Here is a 16,749-nt window from a genome sequence, read left to right as displayed (position 1 = left end):
GAATGATCTTTCAAAATAAATGTCCTGGAATATTAAATTCATCATTTCACTATTGATAGGAATTATGAAACATCTCATAGACTTCTGTTCATACCAGGGAAGCAAAATTTTCATTTACCCCAAAACCTAACCACACACAAACCCGTAGACATTATTACATTAAAATAAAAATTATGTAGACAGTTTACCGGTGTGGAGATACTGTACATACACACTCACACAAAAACAGACTTTACGTAATAAGCGCATTACTAGAATATCAAAGAGAAATGGAAAATAGCGATGTGACTTGTCTTTTCAGTCAAGGTCTTTTCCAGCTGGCACTTTTAATTTTGTCAAACATTTTAAAGGTAATACATTCAAATACAAGCATTTTCTTTGACAAACTCCTTCTTTAGAGGTGAGATAGAAGTTGCTCTCCTTTAAAAATATCTCCAAAGAAAAATATCAGGCCTTGCTGTCACATTCCTGAACTCAAACATGCATCTTATGCCATGCTAGGGGATCCTCGCCACTTACTGAGTGATGTTTGCTCATTGCTTAGACAGACATTGTGTCCCCTTGTGGGTGTTATGTATCCTAGATCATGCCTGCGAGCCAGGGTGGGAGAAAGAGGCCGATTGTGCCCAATAAACATACTATGATGAACATCCATAGAAAGATTCTGTCTATTACCATAGCAACATACTTCCAATCTTCTTTTACCTGTGTGAAGAAATGAACCATAATGAATGTACTGAGCAGAACAGACGAGTCAATGTTTATCAATGTTAGTAACAAGTATAGGCCAAATATACTTTTAATAGACTTTTAATATACTTCTGTATGTAGTTGTAGTAGTGGAAAGTATACTGTCTTTATTTAAGTTAAAACAACTTTTTGTTGGAGGATACAGAATATAGATAGGGAGAAGGATGAATGGGACCGGTGGATACATAAATTTGAAGGGACTTACACTGAAGTCAGCATCTTCTGCTCTTAGGTGGTCTGCTATGTAGTGAACCCCCTCCAGTGCTTGAAGGACACTAGGGGAGAGAGGAAACTCTGCGTTGTCCGTTGTCATGTTGTCAGGCCGCTTCATGACATTAGCTCTACCACCAGGGTGCCTGGAAGCCCCTCCCACCTCCGTTCTAGGTGAGGGGCCGTATTTCTGTAGAGTAGGTGGAGCTGAGCTGAGCGGGCAGGGTGAAGAGGGGTGTAATGAAAAAGAGATTGCAGAGGAAAGTGTCCCCAGTTCTAAATCCTTATAACAGTAGCGTCTGCGAGACTCCTCCTCCCCAAAGTTTTCCCTCCTGAACCAGCTAGAAGATGTGCTGAGAGGAACGGCTGCCGGTCCGAGCACCCTCGATGCCATGCCCTGCCCCTGCCGCTGCAAGAGGAGGAGTTTCTGTCTGCGTCGACTGTCAGGCGCAGGTCTGCGCATAAACAACCATCGCGGGATCAAATCCAGGAAGACAGAATGCACCCACCGGGGCATCTTATGAGTGCTGGGCGATCTGTGATGCACGTTCAGTACGAAAACAGTGATGACTATTGACAAGGTGACGAAAATCATAGTGAAGAGCAGATATTCGCCAATGAGAGGGATAACCAGTGAGGTGGAGGGAATTATTTCTGTTATAAGAAGCAGGAAGACAGTGAGGGAAAGGAGAACGGAGATACACAGCGTGATCTTCTCCCCACAGTCTGATGGCAGGTAGAAAACCAGAACCGTCAGACAGGAGATGAGCAGACAGGGAATTATGAGATTGATGGTGTAGAAGAGAGGTAGGCGACGAATGATGAAGAAGAAGGTGATGTCGGGGTAAATCTCATGGCAGCAGTCGTATTTCTTGGTGTTGTAGGTTCCAACAGCATTGATGATGGCCCACTCGCCACTCTCCCAGTAATCTTTTAAGTCAACTGTGTTCTCGATGCGCTCCAGGTCGATCTTGGCTTTGTCGTAAGTCCACGAGCCAAACTTCATCTTGCAGTTCTGCTGGTCAAAGGGGAAGAAGGTGACATCAATGCTGCATGAGCTCTTGTAGATGGCAGGTGGAACCCAGCGCACTTTACCTGTGTAGAAGAGGTGGGCTTTGGTCATGTGGGTCACGGCAAACTCGCCATCTGCACTGAAGAGGACAACAAAGCTATTTATATGGTCACGTTTACAAGTTGTGAAATGCTGAAGTTCAAAAATTGTGTAATAAGTATGTATTCGTTGCATGTTGCTAATATTGGCATATGCATTTAGTTTTTTCTGCTCTAAATATGTTGTTTAATCTGCATTTCATGGGTTTTGATTTCATAAATTGAAGCTGTCAGGTTGTAAAAGTAGAGTTGCGTTATCACATTCAGCCACTAGGTGGTAGTCTTTTGCGGAGTGTTTTCACTTTCACTGCAACATCATAACTGTATTGTGTTATGTATCCTTAATATATCATGTTCAGCTGCTTGAATCTGCCAACACAGAGTGAGCATTTTTTTCCCTGGTTTGATTTGTTTAAAATAAAACTCTATTCACGCAGGAATAAATGTTGTTTTCCTTAAAGTGTTACTCACTTGTTGTATAAAACTATATCCGGGACCCAAATAAGTTCCGACGGGACTCTGATAGAAGTCACATTGTCATAGTCTGAAGGTTTCCATCGGAGTTTATAGTCATTCCACTCCTGAGAGAGAAGACACATGGGTCAAACCAATACACTTATACATTACAGTATATTAAATTACAATTGGTATTTTTATAATTTGCATTATGTGATATATTATTATAATTATTATCATTCCACCAAAAGAAGGAAAAAACAAAAATCATTGAAAACATTATTAAAATTATACATTAACCATCCACGAGAATCTAAAATTGTCTTTGCGGGTTTCCCAAGGAAAAAAACGATTTAATTGGAATGACATAAGGATGAATAAGTGATAAAAAATCTGCTTCGCCTTCCTGATTTTTATGACTTTGTTAGACTTTCAAAACTCTATTTCACATATTAACTGTGGTGCTGCTGCACACACCTGCTTCAGCCAGACGTTTGTTGTCATCATCTGATTCTTCTCGTCCTGCAGGGGTGAAATGAAGGAGGAAATACGGGAAAGACAGATATGAGATGAGTCAGGACGCGGTGTTTACTTCAACAGAAAGCTTTTGGTCAATAGGGTCACAAACACCCTATACTTTTAATCTCCTAATGGACTTGAGCCTTCAAGGAGTATTATAATTCCTCAACACTATATTTACTGTGCGATTGACTATCGAAGAACCTTTGGAAGCACCTTTGTTTTTAAGAGTGCATGTAGTTGATCCAAACCTGCATACATTTCTTTGTTAGGTTGAGCAGAGATAATTGGACAAATGCTTCTAACCAAGCAGTTCTTGGACCCCATTGACTATAGTAGGAATAATGATTTCAGTCTGTGAAAAACAATTAAGGTTTAAAAATTAACAAGCTTAAAAATTTGATTTCAATCCTTATTTCAATCTTTGACATGGCATTATTAAATCGACATATCAAGATTATATTTTCAGTATGTTCTTATGTTGGATGATTTTAGAAAATCCCCCAAAATGACTTTAACTGGGTTTTCACAGACTGGCTCACATATTTGTATTGAATTTTGAAGTTCAAGCGGTTTCTTACCACATCAATCAGTTGGGCGATCGATAAGCCAAACTTGACAATGACAACATCAGATGTGTTCGGTACAGGCCTTGACCACTTATTGTAGCTTTCAAAGAGCTTTTTGAAGAGCACATCTTCAGCGTGTGAGTGAGTCTTTTCACAACAAGAAACTGCCCGTGGGAAAAACACAAAAACTGCTCTTACTTTTCACTATTGAACCAACATTTATTAAAAGCACTCATAGGATGAAATTGTAATATTAATGAAAAAGGGTTTAAAAGGTTTTCTTCTATTCTATCTTCTACAACATGTAAAAAAACATCTAACGTAACTTTGTTAAGGTGACCCCTGAAGACATTTCATGTAATGATTATTCTTTTGTTCAATCAAACCTGGCATGTAATGTCAGTCACGAACAGAATTTTCAAGTAAATTACATCATCTGATAAAGTGGCACTATTTCTCATGTGTTAGAGAAGCTCAAAACAAGATCAAACTGGCAGCATACTAAAAAGAAGGCATATCAAATAATTGCGTAAGGTGCTTGAAAGCCCCAGGCAAGGATATAAGAACCTAACTGAACTGACGGGAGTCTATTAATCCTGTACGTCTATTAATATATCAGCAGTAATTGCTTACTTACACTACTATTTGCATGTAAATACAAATTAAAAAATATATATATTAGTATAAGCGCGCTTCTACGGTTGGGGATTAACTCATACATAATTACACGGCTCATCACACTTCAGATAGAACTAATTGATTTGCTCACAAAAGTTTCCAGGCAAATTAATCCACACACTTGAAACGCTTCTCTAAAGTGTATTCATTTGAAACCTACTTTAGACTGGGATGTCAAGGTCAGGGATGATTCTGGAATCTTCTGACATGCAAGACGTCTACAAGTTTTAAGGATGTGTGGGCCAGTGATGCTCACACTGAATGTTGCGTTTGAGGGAGAGGATGTTCTGTAATCTCTGCACCCTTGGTTGCCCACCACTGCGGGACAGAGACCGGACACCATTAAGCTGGCAAATTCAGGTCTCATCTCTGAGCTGAGGAGACATAAACGGGGAACCCTGAGGACAGTGTTTGCGCAGAATAGGTGTCAGGCCAGCTATTTGAGTATAGTAGCATGGCTAGACTTGCTCTCTGAGCGCTGTGATTCGCTGTGTGGAGTGGCAAGTTTCCTTAGAGATATGCTGACATACTGTGTGACACTCTAGGGGAATGACAACATGTCATTAACAAGTCAGATTTAGGATCTGCACCACAGGGTATTAGCACAGCGGGACATGATGTGAAGCACTGTTTGGGAATATGGTCAGTGCCATGTAATACTGTCTCCCCACTTGCACACTTCTAGCTTTTTAAGCATATAATGGAAAGGCAATGCGGTTAAAGATATTATCCCTTTGGGGTTTTTGAGTATTTTGTTTTTCTACAATTCACGGGATGATTACACTGTAAAAAAAGGAAAATATTCTGTAAAATAAAAAAAATTCCCTGTGAAGTTAAATGATGTACTCAGTTTTTCTTGTAAAGTTGCGGTCTTGTTCTGTAAGTTGTCGGGTATTTTTAAATACGTGATAAATGTGTTAATAAAACAGTAGAGTTGTTGGACATTCGATGTAAAAAATATCTAGAAAATTATGTTTTTTTAAAGGGAAGTTTATTTTTATATGAAAGAGGGAGCATTAATAAAACAAGCCTATTAGGATAAAATTACAGGTAACCTACACAAAAAAGCCCTGGTGTTAAAGATGTTTTTAAAAGTGAGAATAAATTATTTAATACACTTATAAACACACTCTAAAAAGTAAATAATGTTTCATTGACTTAAGCCCCAGAATGGCTTTTTTGCAATTCGATGGTTTATTTACCCTTTCATCCATTAAGGTGGATAACAAAAAAAACCATTTCCCGTGTACATACTGAGTACTTCTTCAGATGTCCACTTAATTGGAAAATTAAAAGTGTAAAATATGAAAAACAAAAGTTTCAATTCTTTATTTTTTACCTATGTAAGGGCATTCAAACACAAAAATATGAACTGAGGTCAACATAATCATAATCTATGCATGAAAGGTTTAAATACTACAATATGAAGCACATTAGTAATGCTGACATATTACACGTTAAAGTGATAGGGGCTTTAACAATATTTAATTATTTATAGTAAATGTGGGTAAATTGGTATCCACAAGCCCTAAGACCGTCATTAAAGTGTTGACTGCTTAGAACTATAAAGTGTTAAGAGCACGGCGTTAACAACACCAAGGTCGTCGGTTCGATCCCAGGGAATTGCACATACTTAGAAACAAATGTATAGGATGATGTAATGTAAGTTGCTTTGGATAAAAGCATCTGCCAAATGCATAAATGTAAATGTTAATCAAGATCTGCCAAACGGCGGTCAGAGAGCATCTGTTACCCAGTCAGCAGGTGGAAGAATGCACTGACTCTTCTGTTAGATCAAAGCCAGACCTGAAACTGGATGACTACCTGTCTCCTCGTGTATCTCTGTTCAGCTCTGGAAACTTTCAATCTGCTAACTTTCAAAAATGCAAATAGCGGAGGCAAAGTTAATGTTTAACACGGATCTAACCGTATGAACCATATCAGATGGCCGCAGTGCATTCATTCATCACTTAGATGTAGAGTACAGAGAGGTCGTGTAAACGCTGAGTGATGAGCAAGCGCAATAAATCTGGCGGCATTTAAGCATCAACTTGGCTGTGGAGAGGACATTTCACTTTACTGGAAATCGTGCCCGTCATTCAAATGAACCCTCTAAAGGAGAACCCCACAGATGAAATAAAACATTGTATGAAAATCCAACAGATGAAAGAAAACATTTAAAAATACGGTGAGAATTTGTACAAAAACTCATTTCATACTAGTGCACAATGGCATTATCTAGAGTCCACAAAACTTTGTATTGACTTATTTAAATGGCTGTCAGCATACTTGTACCAACGCAAACCCATAGCAATGCAGTCTATACATTTAACCCCATTTATTGTAGAAAAAATGAAAAAAGAATAAAAAATATCACTTACTTGACTCACATAGAATAATACCGAGAAGAGACATCCTTAGAAACCACCGACGACTCACAAAACGCTCCATGACAACCAATGATGCTCTTACTTTCGATACATACATTATAACCTATTTTAGGCATATATTTTCCACCTGTGTTCCACGTTAGAGCATCTGTATAATTTTTAAATTGTTCATGGGTATTCGGTTTTCACTTTTGGCATCATGATCTTGGTATACGAGGTGATGCCCTTGAGTAAAAATCTAGTTTAAATCAAGTTACATAGAGTTGCACATATCTTTTCCATATCCATCATTTATCCAAGCCCGAACGTGTTGCGCACCTGTTCAGCAGAGCACAGGAACGCAGGTTCAGCAGTGTAATTTCCAAAAGAAAATAAACGTTTTACTTTCCAGAAGGAAAAATAAGCATTTGAATCAATAGATATATCCAAAAGTAACTCCATTTAAATGTTCATAGATTTGGGGGGGATTTAAGGACTGGCTCCTGCTGTTTTTCGTGTTTACTCCAGACTGAGCATCCTCTCTCTCAGTCCGCCTATATGAGGTTCCTATCCTAAGGGGAGGGACCTAAGTTCACGAGCTCAATGTAATCCTATTTCGTCCGGGTTTTAGGCGAAACTATCGTAATGTACATACATTTAAAAATTCTGAGCTCACATGGATACACTCATTTTTAACACCTGACACTGTTTCAAACTGTCCCTTTCTAACCCAAATTACATTTTCAAACGCCTATTTTGAAGTGCTTCGACAGATTCCCGCTAGAGGTCAGTGTAGCTGAATAAATGCAAATACATTTGAAAGCACGCGATGTCTTTATGAATTGGTTTAGACAGAGACTAAAGATATTTTTTTTTGTGCTTTGGTGTTATTGCAATATTTTTGCAAGTATACAAGTATACGTGCAATTACCTTTTGTGTTGTTTTTGCATAATCATAGCCAAAATGTTTTTCCAAATTTTAAACTTCTACTCGTTTCAATATACATAGATCACAGGTCAGATTATTCGTTATTTATATTATATATGAGATACATCAAAAATATGACACCCAACATATTTATACAATATACTGTATATTCATGTTATTAAAATACATCCACAAAGACTTTCTCTGTACCTGCCTATAGATACAAAGACACATAACAGAAGTGACCATAACCGACTTGACTAATGTACTGCAAAAATATCTCTCCTGTCATACAGAGTTCAGTCAGTTAACATAGTTCTCGTGATTCTGGGTCCAAGTTGACATGTCACGTTTTTTCCTCAGTGACATCATAGCCATCCTCTTTTCTTATTTTTTCCATTCTGCTCTCTTGAGTTTATACTCGCTGACTTCCAGACCCTCACAGTGCCATTTCACCATCTGCTCCCTAGCGCCAAGACAGCCAGCCCATTGGTATGGGGTTGTCTATACATGGAAAGAAATATTCTTCTAAGATGCCACTTCACTGCCAAGAATATTTTTTCACGTTGCTTGCACACAAAGCCATTATGGTTTTATGGATCACAAATGAACAACCAACAAGAGCTTGGAAAGAAAAACATTGTTCAAATTTCAATCCATCCTCTCTCTAGATGTTTCTCTTGTTCTTATGAAAGAAAATGTAAAGATGGATGTATAGCATCTATTAAAGCTGGACATAAACATATTTTAAAAAGTCCCTTTAGGATTGGATCACCACTTCATTCAGGTCCAGATGTGATGATGTCACTGTGAAGATCATTGTTATTAAAACATTGCAGATGAATATGTCAAACAACATTATAATGAATGTTTCCAGGATGGATGGTGTCCCGTTGAGTTTTTTAGTTTAGCGTGGCTGTCTCGTGTTCTTCCTCAGCTGCTCCATCAACTTCACATGCAGGGCTCGTGAAGAGGTCTCCAGTCGAGTGGCGACATCGGCGGCGGCACGCAGCATTTCTTCAAAGGTGTGAGATTCTTCTTTTATTCTAAGATAAAAACATAAAGCAGAAACAACATCAAAAAGAACCCAGAGGGTAAACAGAGAAAGAGAGAGAGGAGAGATGAAGGAAGGACAAGGAGACCTCAGCTCAGTTTAGTTTTAGACAAGGGCCTCAAAGGGGCTGAAATGGACATTCCTTCCAACTGTCCAGGCTGGTGATGGAAAACCCAGAAACCAAGATCAACTTTATACATTATTGCGGTTAGTCTGAGACTAGTCTGTTCTGTTTTTAGACTCAGAACTCTTTATCGGCATACAAATGTTTTTTGGAAAAAGGTTTTCTTCTAAAACAATCTCCTTTACGTTCAATTGTTACTTTATATGCAACCTTGAGAAAATTAAGCTGAAATATTTAGGTCAATTTCAAATATTATTTCTTTTAGTTTTTAAATCAACACTTTTGATGCGAAGTCCATGTTCTTATAACTAAAGTCTGTTGCCTTTAAATCGTTAAAAGGCATTCTTTAACTATAAATAAAAATTCTGTCATCGTTTATTCATTCTCATGTCATTCAAAACCTGTATACAACTCTTTCTCTGTGGAACACAAAAGCAGATATTTGGAGAAATGTCTCAGTGGTTTTGTTTCCACACAATGGAAGTCAATGGGGTGCAATGTTGTTTGGTTACCAATGTTCTTCAAAATACCTTCTTTTGTGTTCTGGTGAAGAAAGAAAGTCCCGGTTTGGAATGACATAAGGGGATTTCTATTATGGGGTAGACTATCCCTTTAAATATCTCAGAACTTACTTCTGAATTCCTGCCAAAGTAGCTTGAGCATCTCCCGCGAGCTGACTCTCCATGTCCTCTGATGCCTTCATCACCACCTTCTCACAACTGACGTGATCTTCCTTGATTCCAACAGCATTCTCTTGGATCACATCCTCATAGCGTTGATCTCCCATTTCCGCACCTACAAACTGGACCAGGTTCTCCATTACTGCCTGGTTCCCGTGCTGTAGGGCCTTTAGATAAGCAACTTCCTCCCTGAACGCTCGTAACCGCCTTGACAAGATTTGGCTGGTGTGGAAATTTACATAACAGTCGCTACCTTCTGTCTCTGTCAGGGCCTGGAAATGTGGTTCGATCCAGACTGCTCTGTCGGATTTGGTCGTTTCGTCTGCACGGACGACTGAATCAGAGGTGTTGCCAGTGAACACTTCCCTGGGGATGTCACCTGATCCCCATTCTTCATCATCACCACTCTGACAGACGACTGGTACCGCCAAAAGCATGAAGAGCCAAGTGCCCAGTGTTGAGAATAGCCACGTCATGACTCAAAAGCGGGAATAACTTTCCAGTCGGAGAGTGACTTCTGTGACCTTAGACTCGACGGAGTGATGAATGAGAATACAAATGGTGAAAAATGCGAGGTCCCTCTAGAGCTCCTCACGCTTTTCTAAACAGTCATCCCTGTTGCGAAGCTCTGACTTCATCTGCGATAGGAACAAACATAAACTCAGATTACAATTTTTTTAAAAGAAGATTGAGATTTTAGCGGCATCTAGCAGGGACGTTGACAGTTGCAACCAATGGCCCACTACACCCCTCCCTTTTGAAGCACTACGGTGGCTGACACAGCGCAAAGATATCAACATGATTTCAAGGAGATAACGTATTTACGAAACGCGCTCTGTAGAGCAGTTTGTCCGTTTAGGGCTACTGTAGAAACAACATATTGAATTGAAGACCTGTGGTGTGTGTAGATAGAAACAGCTCATTCTAAGGTAATAAAAACATAACACTTCATTACGTTAGGTCTTTATACACCTCTGAAGACATAATTATGTATATTTTATTGCATTTCTGCCAATAGAACTTTTAGAAGAGACTCATAATTAAAATTTGCCTCAAGTGAACAGAAACCAAATAACTGACTAAAAGCACATGCAATGTATAAAAGGGGATAGTTCACTCATTCAAAACCTGAAAGACTGTGTTTTGTCCGTGGCACACAAAAGAAGATATTTTGAGAAGTGTCACAGTGGTTTTGTGTATAAATAATGGAAATCAAAGGGGCCAGTGTTGTTTGGTTAACAACATTCTTCAAAATAACTTATTTTGTGTTCTGCAGAAGAAAGAAAGTCATTCAAGTTTAAAATGACATAAGTGTGAGTAAAAGATGAAAGAATTTTCATATTTGGGTGAACTATCAAGCATGTAAAATTAAAGCCAATGCAATAACATGCCATGTCAACAAAATATGAGAAGGAATGGAAGATCAGAGGATGAAAGTAAATGAACCAGTACATCTTTCCGGGGCATGTGGAAGGGGGGCTTCCGTCTGGTGTCTGTGCTTTGCACATTGGTTTATGTGCGGACCCTGAGGTGCCTCACGTGACCCTTTTGAGGAAGGGGAGGTTGTTTGTCTTGTCCTGCATGCACAGAGAAGTTTGAACTCCCTCTCTCTTGGAAAAGTGTGAGACCTATCTTGGATAATATAAACGCAGCTTACGATTCTTGTAAATCCTGGCACCCGTCGACGCCAAAAGGATTTGCTTTCTAAAACTTGGATAGTTTCAGTCCATTATGCGAGATGGCAGGAGTGTTTTAAATGGTTTTAGAAACCAAACAAAGATCTGTTCTGTTGATTTTTACAAGCAAGATTTTTACATCTCCCACCCTATGATTGTGCGTAAACTCATAGCCCCGAAAGTAGAATATCATCACCTCATCTTTCAATCTCTCCTAACATAACAAAACTATCTATAACTTACAACCTCCCTTTCAGTGTGCTGTGTGGGTTTGCCAACAGCCTCTCAGCATCTGGAACCGTGCGAAATATGATATCTGTCTGCGAGGGAAGACGATGGTTTTTACGCAGCATGAGCACTTTTTGGGTCCTGTGGTACAGGCGGATTTTAGGATTTTCAAGCACACGTTCAGTTTCAACATCGCTGTATGGCCTAAAAATAAAATTTTACACCACTATAAAGTCCAATGACTATCCTCATCTTCAAAGTCCTGACCTTGCATCCGCACATAAAAATGTATTACTGTCAACTGTAATTCACTAATATACTCCAGCTGTTTGTGGATGTGATCTGTGGCTATAATCTCAGAGTTTGCTTTTCGTTTATTTTGTTTTATTAAAAATAACTAAATCGTTCTGTACAGAGATGTTTAAACTAATACCATCAAGAGCATCTTTGCTTCTCCACAGAGGTAATTTATTGTTCATGCTTGTTGCTGATTGACATTTGTGCTCCATGGAGGATGGATAATATCTGTTACCCAGCAGAGCGACGTAGCCTGTAATGAACTTCTGCTCTGCTGTGCATGGCACATACTGAAAGCACTGATTTACTTCTCATTTAGTCCCGGCAAGAAAATGAAGCACTTTGAGAAAATAAATGAAACCCCCTTCGTTATTCTTCACTGAGAAAATTGCCTGAATGTTTTAAAGGGATTTTACATAAGTTTGAATGTGTCGAACGTATCCAAATGAGAACAAAAAATAATGAGTTTCTGTATACAGCAATCTGAATTGTTGGTCACTGGTTTATTTATGTCATTCTTTGGCCAAATTGAGCAAACGTTTTCATATGCGGAAATTTTTGCGAGTTATTGACTGGCATTGTGAATGAACATCGGCACAAATGTCTTGATTTCATTAGCAGCATTGTTTCTGTCTCATGTCGCTGCCCACTTTGCCAAGCTAAAGCTGTAATGTTTTACAATGGAGAAACAATTAAACCTCGTAGACACTTAAATTATATGACTGAAACCACAAGAGCCTATTCGGACACAAGCTTAAATAACCTCTGGGTATCCCTGTTTGTAATTCTCTTAAGAAACATTGTGCCATTCTTAAAAATAATTGCAAGTTCTGTCCAAACAGAAGGTCACGATTATCACTAAGTATGAAAGCCAACTTTCTGTCATGTTCTCCTTGTGCTCAAACATAGTCTCCCGATCACAGAACACATAAATGCATCTGCATGTCAAAATAAGCCATCAAAAATAATGCCATAACAAATATATATAGTTGCAGCACTGAAAAAAAATCGAATTAAAAAGCTTAAATACATTTTTACGTTATATTAAATTAGAATTATGAGTAAATTGTCATATTTTACAACTCGGTCATTTAAGTCAGTTCAATATCATTTAAGTTCAATTAACTTATGAAGCTAATGTGATTTAAGTCAGCTGAAATTAGTGAATTTTTTACACTGAGTACATTAATTTCTTAAGCAATATCTTAATCATGAACACAAAGCAAATGCATAAATAAGCTCTGCCCTATTTATCAGTAAATGCCTATAAATAAACCAACTGAAGTGAAACAGTGAAGTGTGCACAAATCCAAAAGCTGTCAGAACTCACCAAAATCTTCCCGAGGTAAAGTCACGTCTGGTCAAAATGTTCAGAAGTTCTATTTTTTGCTTTTCCATTCATAGACAGAGAAAGGGGACACACAGAATCAGTCTGTGTGAAACTTCTTTTCACTTCTTCCAACAAAGTTCGCTGGGTTAAACTCGAGTCTGTGCCCCTATTTGGTGACTTGGGGAGGGAGTGTTTTAAAAAAAAGAAACTCAATGATTTCTTTCTTTTCTTTTGTGGTCAGGAAAGTGCAAGAGAGAGAGAGAGAGAGAGCGCAGGAAAAGGAATGGGGGGAGGTAAATCTAGTTCACATCTGTGGCTTGCTGTCTGATTAGGTTTGAGAGCTTAGAGTAAAGGAGATACCTCTTCATGGCCATACAGAGATTTTTATATTTATTTTGATATGTTTAATAAGTGAATAGTAAACGATCTTTTAACACAAATCACTAAATTGATCTCGTGAGGTTGGCAAACATAACTAGCAACTTTATTGTGTTGATTTTGGAAAATATTGCGAGAAAACAATCAGAAGACCGGAAAACAACACAGACAAAATATAAAGCACCCTTTCCAAACCCCTGACATTGTTTACTTGCTCTACCTTATAAAAAATACATTTATAAAAATATTACAAAGACTTTTTAACAATAACTATGATTACCTGTCAAAAGATAAGAACATAAACTTATTTAAACAAGACAGAAATATCCTGAACATGTTGATGGGATTTAACGATTATTCTGTTAGGAAATACAACAGTCAGATTGTCAGACTTAATACCACAGAGACCCAGGGTCTGTTTCTTTTTTCTCCATCAAAACACTTGCTTTGCAAGTTTTCAAGTTCATCCTGAAAACTCAATGCTGTTTTCCAGCATGTATCTGATTGTTTTGGCCTCTGATCTCATTGACTGTATTGCATATAGAACCTATATTTCCATCAACTACATTGGAACGAAGAGCTTTTTCACGAACGGCAGAAATCTGCATGACAAAAGCGTCTAAGTGTCTGCTATTTACATGTAGCGTATAGTCAATGTAAAAATCTTATTTTATCTGAAAAAGAAGAAATTGACTTACTGTATATCTGCATGCATATGCATTGGAATGACTCATTGATGCTCATATAGCTTTTCAGAAACAACGGACATAAGGAAATCATTAAAAATGATGAACTGGGTTTAGGTTCCTCCCTCAGAAAACATTATGCCGGTTATACATACATTTTAAATATTCATTTTTTTTTAAATATAATCCACTACAGATAAATGATTCCATGTCCATGCTAGCTGGAAACACAACATAACCAGACTCTTCCTATTCTCATAAAAAGGTTCTCATTACTCACATTTGTTGTAATTCTCAAGGCAAAATGTGCTGGGCAGCTTCAGAAGGACTTTGTTTATTAAGTGTGTAAACTTGCAACATGTTTTAGATTTGGAATGGAGATGAAAACAAATGTCATAAACATGCTCCAAGAGAAGAATAAACTAAATGAAACATTCTTTCAATAATGTTGTGTCTGTGTTCTTTAAAACCTTTATTTTCGCTAACATACAACTCTAGAACTTGGTTGTTAAACTAATTGTTGAAAATTATTGATGATGTGTTTCAAATTCATGACAAATGATGAAGCGAGAGTAGAGACCAAATGAAAGACAATGGTCAGGCTTCAGTGAGTGGCAAGAAACATTGTTTAAAAATAGGTAAATCAGGCCTAAAATTAAAAAAAAGCCTATGAGAAAGAATTATGCTATCCAAACAACAGAAAGTGATTATAACTGAGTGGGTCTTAGTGTAGTCAGAAAAGCCAGTTCTGGCCTCGGGGTACATCATTTTTTGATCAGGGGGAAATGATTCAGTCACTTCCACAAACATAGACCGACCATAGCCATATTTTATAACAGCTTTCTCATTTTCTCGAAAAATGTAAATCGTCTGAAGATTCATAAATATTTATACATTCACGGTGAATCTAGTTGTTGGAGGGATCCAATCCTGGAAATCAAAATAGCCTATAAAACATTGTGTATGTGTATTTTATAGGGTATGCTGGGCCTTTGTTTTACATTCTTGTCTCTCGCTTTCTATCTTTATATTAATAGGTATGTTTTGCAGACAAAAGTTTATCAACATTTGATTTATAAAAAAAAAAAATACTTGAGCAGAATGATAAAAAGAGCCCAAAAGAAACCCACATTTTTGGAAAATAAGATGCAACATAGAGTTTTGATTCATTTTGGACATTTTGAGTCACAATATAATTCCCATAGTTCCATTCATGTTATTCTATAATTTAAGAGACGGTATAACATGAAAAACATTAATAAAGAAAATGAAAGTGACCAAAAATGTATACATACAGTGTTCATAGAATATATACATTAATTATGTAAGTAGGCTGTTATTGACTTTACATGTAATTATAAAATGTTATGCACATAAAATTTATGAAAGTTTGTATTTGGTGAGGAAACACTGTATAATTTGTATAATGTGATTGTGTGGCTGTTGTAAATCAATAGTTAAAACTGGCATGACATTACATTACAATTTTAAATGCATGATGTTAACTATAGTAAAAACATATCATACTCTTGTATGTTTTTAGGTTATATTTAGAAGCCAGTCCTTCTGCCTGTAACTCGATTCTGAAACTCTTTCTTGTAAATCAGTTTTTTATTGAGTTTACTTACCATTTGCCTCAGAGGGGTGCATCTAACAAAAACATAACAAGCCTGAAGTACATAAGCCAGATGCTTTCTAAACCATAGATTACAGTACATTATTCTCTTGCAGGATGCACTTTGTCTAAAAATTGCTATTGATCCTGACTTAGTCAAAAATATTAGAGTAACATTCTTTTCGTAATTCATCACACAGTACTAAATCCAGGTCATTCCCAGTTACATGAAATTATTTTAAAGACCTTGACAGACAAATGGAACGGATAGGTTTTAAAATGGTCTGAAAGAACAGGTGGAAGATAAAAGGATTTAATTCACTCACTCTCAAAATTCAATTTGGATGCAGCATATATTTAATTCAGAAACACTGTTCTGTGTATGGAAATATAGTTTGGCCCACTAAGCAGCCAAGCTCCCAGTCGAGAGGTATAATTGGACTGGTGGTCCTGGTTTGTTGCGGGATACATGACTCATCCTATCTCTTTTGGAAACTTTGTTATTTTCTATAGGATTACACATTCAATGATTTTATTACATTTTATTTTTGATAAATACCTCAAATTATAAAAATAGAAGTCAGATGCAGTACACAACGCATACTTTAATGAGGGAGATAAAATAACAACACAACCTTTTAAATCTCTCGTGCCCTTTCGTCATTTGATGCTGTCAGCTGATGACAATACGTCTCTTAAGACTTCATTATAAATAGACAGCTTGCCCCAGAATAGTACATAGCCCTGCTGTGCTCTGTAAAAAAAAAAACAGGTCAGCACTGTTCCATGCACACATATGGGTGTTGCATCCTCGGATGTCAAAGTCAAAGGGTCAGCAATGCATTCTCCCCTTTAATGCTGAGGTCAGTCAGCTACACGGCTCATGAACATGAGACAGACAACAAGCAAACAAAGTAGGACAGTGCATCAGACCTGAATCACATTTGCATGAAATTATTGAATAATTGTATGAAGTAGTTTTTTCAGAGTTACATGTTCACTTTTCAGTTGTTCAGTTGCTCGGTTGAAATTGAGCTTATTGTTGTTATTGATCATAATTGTTATTATTGGTACTGGTCAATATCTTTGCAA

At 37.5% G+C, this 16,749-nt stretch overlaps 2 protein-coding genes across 2 annotated transcripts; both read right to left on the bottom strand.

Annotated features, from left to right (window-relative positions):
• Positions 1 to 352: 352 nt before the first annotated feature.
• Positions 353 to 7,169, bottom strand: chrna2b (cholinergic receptor, nicotinic, alpha 2b (neuronal)). Its single transcript, XM_056764286.1, has 6 exons — positions 6,683 to 7,169; positions 3,627 to 3,778; positions 3,004 to 3,048; positions 2,542 to 2,651; positions 956 to 2,111; positions 353 to 705 (listed from the first exon to the last, which is right to left on the bottom strand). The coding sequence occupies exons 1-6, from the start codon at positions 6,777 to 6,779 to the stop codon at positions 580 to 582; spliced, it is 1,686 nt and encodes a 561-aa protein (XP_056620264.1). The 5' UTR covers positions 6,780 to 7,169; the 3' UTR covers positions 353 to 579.
• An 812-nt stretch (positions 7,170 to 7,981) lies between these two features.
• si:ch211-142k18.1 (uncharacterized) lies at positions 7,982 to 13,126 on the bottom strand. Its single transcript, XM_056765150.1, has 3 exons — positions 12,979 to 13,126; positions 9,400 to 10,085; positions 7,982 to 8,635 (listed from the first exon to the last, which is right to left on the bottom strand). Exons 2-3 carry the CDS (start codon positions 9,921 to 9,923, stop codon positions 8,497 to 8,499), a joined length of 663 nt encoding a protein of 220 aa, XP_056621128.1. The 5' UTR covers positions 9,924 to 10,085; positions 12,979 to 13,126; the 3' UTR covers positions 7,982 to 8,496.
• Between the last annotated feature and the right edge of the window lie 3,623 nt (positions 13,127 to 16,749).

Source organism: Triplophysa dalaica, chromosome 13 (assembly GCF_015846415.1).
Source record: "Triplophysa dalaica isolate WHDGS20190420 chromosome 13, ASM1584641v1, whole genome shotgun sequence".
In the NCBI taxonomy this organism is placed as follows: domain Eukaryota; kingdom Metazoa; phylum Chordata; class Actinopteri; order Cypriniformes; family Nemacheilidae; genus Triplophysa; species Triplophysa dalaica.
This window is presented reverse-complemented; position numbering and strand designations above follow the sequence as displayed.